Source organism: Parasteatoda tepidariorum, chromosome 7 (assembly GCF_043381705.1).
Source record: "Parasteatoda tepidariorum isolate YZ-2023 chromosome 7, CAS_Ptep_4.0, whole genome shotgun sequence".
NCBI lineage: Eukaryota > Metazoa > Arthropoda > Arachnida > Araneae > Theridiidae > Parasteatoda > Parasteatoda tepidariorum.
In genome coordinates this window covers 80,252,135-80,256,743 of record NC_092210.1, presented here as the reverse complement: position 1 = coordinate 80,256,743, position 4,609 = coordinate 80,252,135, and the positions used below count along the sequence as shown (strand labels likewise).

The 4,609-nt window shown below is 28.9% G+C and overlaps 1 protein-coding gene across 1 annotated transcript in view; it reads left to right on the top strand.

Annotated features, from left to right (window-relative positions):
• Nucleotides 1-4,609, top strand: part of LOC107446012 (kielin/chordin-like protein) — a gene marked incomplete in the record, with an annotated part of 171,960 nt that overhangs the window by 126,123 nt on the left and 41,228 nt on the right. The window contains 3 exon segments of the mRNA XM_071183690.1: nucleotides 471-563; nucleotides 726-818; nucleotides 3,733-3,813. Coding sequence (XP_071039791.1) covers nucleotides 471-563; nucleotides 726-818; nucleotides 3,733-3,813 — 267 coding nt within the window.

Genomic DNA, 4,609 nt, shown 5'->3' with positions numbered 1-4,609 from the left:
TTAAACCGATGAAACAATCGTAGTGTGTAATACTGCCATCTGTCGAGAGGCGACAGAGTTACGTAGAGAATATGAAAAGAATGTTCAATCTATGGAACCTTCGGGTCACTCCGAGGAGAGTTAGGAAGCCTGACATAGTTGAAGTCAAGGATTCATCGTTATGATTAACTTGTATGAAGCAGTACCGCGGTTAAGTAAAATGATAGGAAATTGTGTAGAGTAATTTTTATTGTGCACGTAAGGCTTCTAAAATCTGGAAGAACTCACTTCGGCGAGAGAAGAAATATATATTAAAATGTCCTGTTGTTCTTTTATATTCACGTATTCTGAAGAGAGAGAACAAATCTGTCCCTAACAAACAAAATCTGTATGAGTGTCAAAAGGATTTTATCTGTTTACTGTAAAATGAGACTACTGAGTGTGATTAATAAAAAAAAACTTGTTCATTAATGCTATTTTTGTTTTTATAGTTGATTCTACCTTGCAATGCTCACCAGTGAAATGTGACATTGGTTGTGAAATTGATTACTCGACAAAACCATGCCCAAGTTGTAAATGCAGCTGTAAGTTCCTTTTTTTTCCTTTAAAAAATTTCCAGTAATTGTTATTAAGAATATCAAACAATTAATATCGGAATTTTGTTTCAATATTCACGATTCGTTTATTTGTATTTTTTATTGTCTTTATATGGAAACTTTTTGTTAACGCTTCTTCAACTTTTACAGCTGATTCTGCTTTACAATGTTCACCCGTGAAATGCGACGTTGGTTGTGAAACTGAATATTCAACAAAACCATGCCCAAGCTGTAAATGTGGTGGTAAGTTATAATTTCACCTAATTGATATTAACACTGCAAAACAGTTATTAACCTTCTGAATTTTAAATTTAAACAAAATGTTTTTATTTCATCTGTCAATTTGTATATTCCGATAATTTGTGCTACCTAATGTTTTAATATGAAATAACTTTAATTCAGAGACCTTTCATTTTTCAAACCACAAATTTATACTTCTTATTCAAAAAAAAAATTACTAAGGATTGCATAAAAAGTTTCATATCCAATGAAAATATAATTTCAGTGATTAAGAAATTGCTCACTCTTAAAGAAATAAAACAGAAAGTCATACATCACCCCACTTTTGGACTTGACTAATCTAGAAGCAGATAACATGTGGATTGATTTAAGAACTAAGTTACAATGGTTTTGCCGCAATTAGCTTAGTTCTGATCGTAAACACAAAAGCTGGGATTCGGAGTTTGATTTGCTTTCCCAGCATGTGCCTCAGATTTTCAGGGAGTTCAAGTCAGTTTATTTTTATGCAACTTAAAACTTATCGTCGGTTAGTTTTCTAAATTGTCACTACAAGTTAAATACTAAAACTTTTAAATCACGAACTTCTATATTTAAACAAATTAATTTAATAACTTTTAGAAAAAATAATGATTATTATATAGGGCGCAAAATAAAAAGGAACAGAATGAAAGAATAATTTTAGATATAAACTAACTATTTTAGATATAAAATTTTTTTTAATGAGGCAGTCCTAAGGATTAAGGTTGCTAACTTTAAGCAGAGTTGAGTAAAAAATATAATCGATCACATTAATTGATTACAGTAATATATTGCTCGTAAACATGTTTACAATATGTCATAATTTTGATTACTACTGTAATCGTTATAACTTATAACGTTATAACTTATAACGTTATAACTTATAACGTTATTACTTATAACGTTATACGTTATTACTTATAACTTATAAGTAATCAAAATATATGATTACATGTACTAATGATTAGTTTTAATCAGGAATACAAGTAATAAAAAAACAATTGCAAATAAATATGATTGCTTACTGTATGAATCCTTATATTATCCATACAGATTGTATAATGTACATTCTGCACGTATTTACATGCAAGAATCCTTATTTTAATGCATTTTTTGGCATTTATTTAAGTCATAAAATGTTAAGTGTCATTTTTGGTTTTACGAGATTAGGTAATAAAATGATAATAAAATAATTGTTTTCTATCCCGTCCATCAAATCTCCTTTAATTATATCTTCCTAATCAAATATAATATGGTCACTTCGATTAATTTAATTTAACGGTTTTGTCAGAAGATTTTCTGTATAGTGTTTCTAAAGAATAAATATTATTTTTCTGAATTTTCAACTTTCAGTTTTACAACTGCATTCCATTTATTAAAATATATTACATTTAATACTTCCATTTATTAGAAAAGATTTTTAGAATCTTTTTTAAACCTATTTACAAATGAAAAAAAAATTGAGGAAGAGAGAAAGGAAACTTTGATAGAGCGCAATTATAATATAATATGAAGTTAGTTAAATTAGAATTTCAAGTCGGACAAAATGATGAAACAAAACTAAAAGAAGAAATGGGAATACAAAAACCATTGGCTGAGTTTCATTAAATTTCGTCAAAATGGGAAAAATTAAAATTTTTTAGAGAACAACATTTGCATTGTATAAAAGATGCAGTTGATGATTTATCTTTAATCATGATGAAGAAATCGCGGATGATGAAGAAAACTGATGTAGAAATCGTGGAATTTGTCGATATGGCAAAGGAATTCAAGGATAAATTTAAAGGAGANAAAATATTTACATAGCATTAAACTTTTAGAAGAAAAAGTGATTATTTTAGCTGATTTGAAAGATGAAAATTTTAAAGGTTCTTGAAATATAGTAAAATTGACTTTCGCTGGATTAACTTTTAAGAGAGAAAACTTTAATCAAGGTACAGATAAAGAAATACTATTCAAAATAATTTGGTAAATACATGAGCAGTTATATTGTAAGAAAATACACTTAAATGACAGTCAAATTTCTAAATTAAAATCATGTTATAAAAAAATAGCGAAGAAATTGGTTTGCAAATAGATAAAAGAAAAACACCCAACTTTGATTTACACTTAACAGCTACAGAAATTAACCAAATTACGAAAGGTACAAGAATTAAATTATCAAATAATCAATTGAGAAAGAATGGAGGAATTTAACCATTTTAATTTCCATTACTTTAGGATCAAGAGCAGCTAGCGGAGCTGCTGATTGGAGAATTAAAAAAGATAAAATTTTAAGGATTAGGGATGGTAGCCTTGAGGGTAAGACTAAAAAGAAAAACAAGTGTAGAGGGGGGAGTCTATCAACCATGGGAGTATCCAGCAAATGATTGAAAAGAATAGTAAAAAAAGTTTTAAAGGTATGCTTGCTTCAGATTTGTTGCTTAAAAGCTGGAAAAATATGAAAACGGAATAACAGATATAGATGCATCTACAAATCCTGGTACTCATTGGTTTTGTTATAATAACTATTTTGACTCTAATGTATACCATTCGATAAGGTTTCCACACTTTCGGCCTGTCTCTTGCCTATATTTTTTGGGAACAAACGCTAAATTTTCACCTTATTTCAACATTCTCATATCCAAACCCGTCACAAAAAGGGAATGTTTATTCTGATGATGCACATTTTTGCCCTGAATCCGTAACTTTATAGTTAGTAGCATGTATTCATTAAAATATTAGAAGTCAACCACTTAAACCGATGAGACTGGCTTTTAGTACGTGGAAATTTGATCATTATAACCGAAGTTATGCAAGGTGCTTTTCTTTTGACCTATCGATTATCTCTTTGTTACCAACAGAAATAAATCGATATTTTATAGTGAAATATTATCTTTTATCCTATTTTTTTTTCTAGTTCTGTGTAGTCCTATAAGATGTGGACCTGGTTGTCAAGTTAATTATAACTCCAGACCTTGTCCTAGCTGCAAATGTGACAGTAAGTCCTATTCAGAACTTTTTTAAATATTGAAAATGAAAAATAATGCTCCTTCTTTATATGTAGATAAGAATTATGGTAGCAAGAGGTCGAAGGGTATTGAAATTCAATAGAATCTCGTATAATGAAAAACGTAATACAGATTTAAGTGGTAAATGAGACAAGCTATAATTTTTGACTAATATCAAGTAGAGTAGTTTATGGTGTGTTTCTCAACAATAGAGTTCCCTCTCTCAATAACTACTATAAGAATAACTAAGTTATAACTTATAAGAAAAGAGTTATTTTTCTTAATATTAGGTTCATTTTATTAAAAAATTTATTTTAAAATATGCTTCAGGGATTTTTATAAAATAATTCTTAAAAAAATGCAGATAAAATGGCGGCAGATAACAATAATAGCATCGAAAAAATCTCCGACATTTCATCTGCTTTTTTACTATATTAAAAAAAATCGCAAGGACCACCACCACTGTTTTGATCGCTTGACGTTACATTTTGTCTTTCTGCGAAAACACTGTAAATCTTAGAGATGTCGCGATTTTCATCTCACATTTTTTGCTTTACATTACATTAATGCTTTGTTGTACAAAATCTTAAGACGTAGACACTTGAAATTATAGAGGTAAGAAGAATAACTTAGTTAGAGAATTATTTACTCCTTAACTTATTGTAGAGGAAACTATCATGTTTTATCGGTGTGCAGCCCACGGATATGCAATTACGGAATAAAAATTTGACTTGCTGAAGCACTATATATATATATTTATATATTTACTCGACAAAACCATGCCCA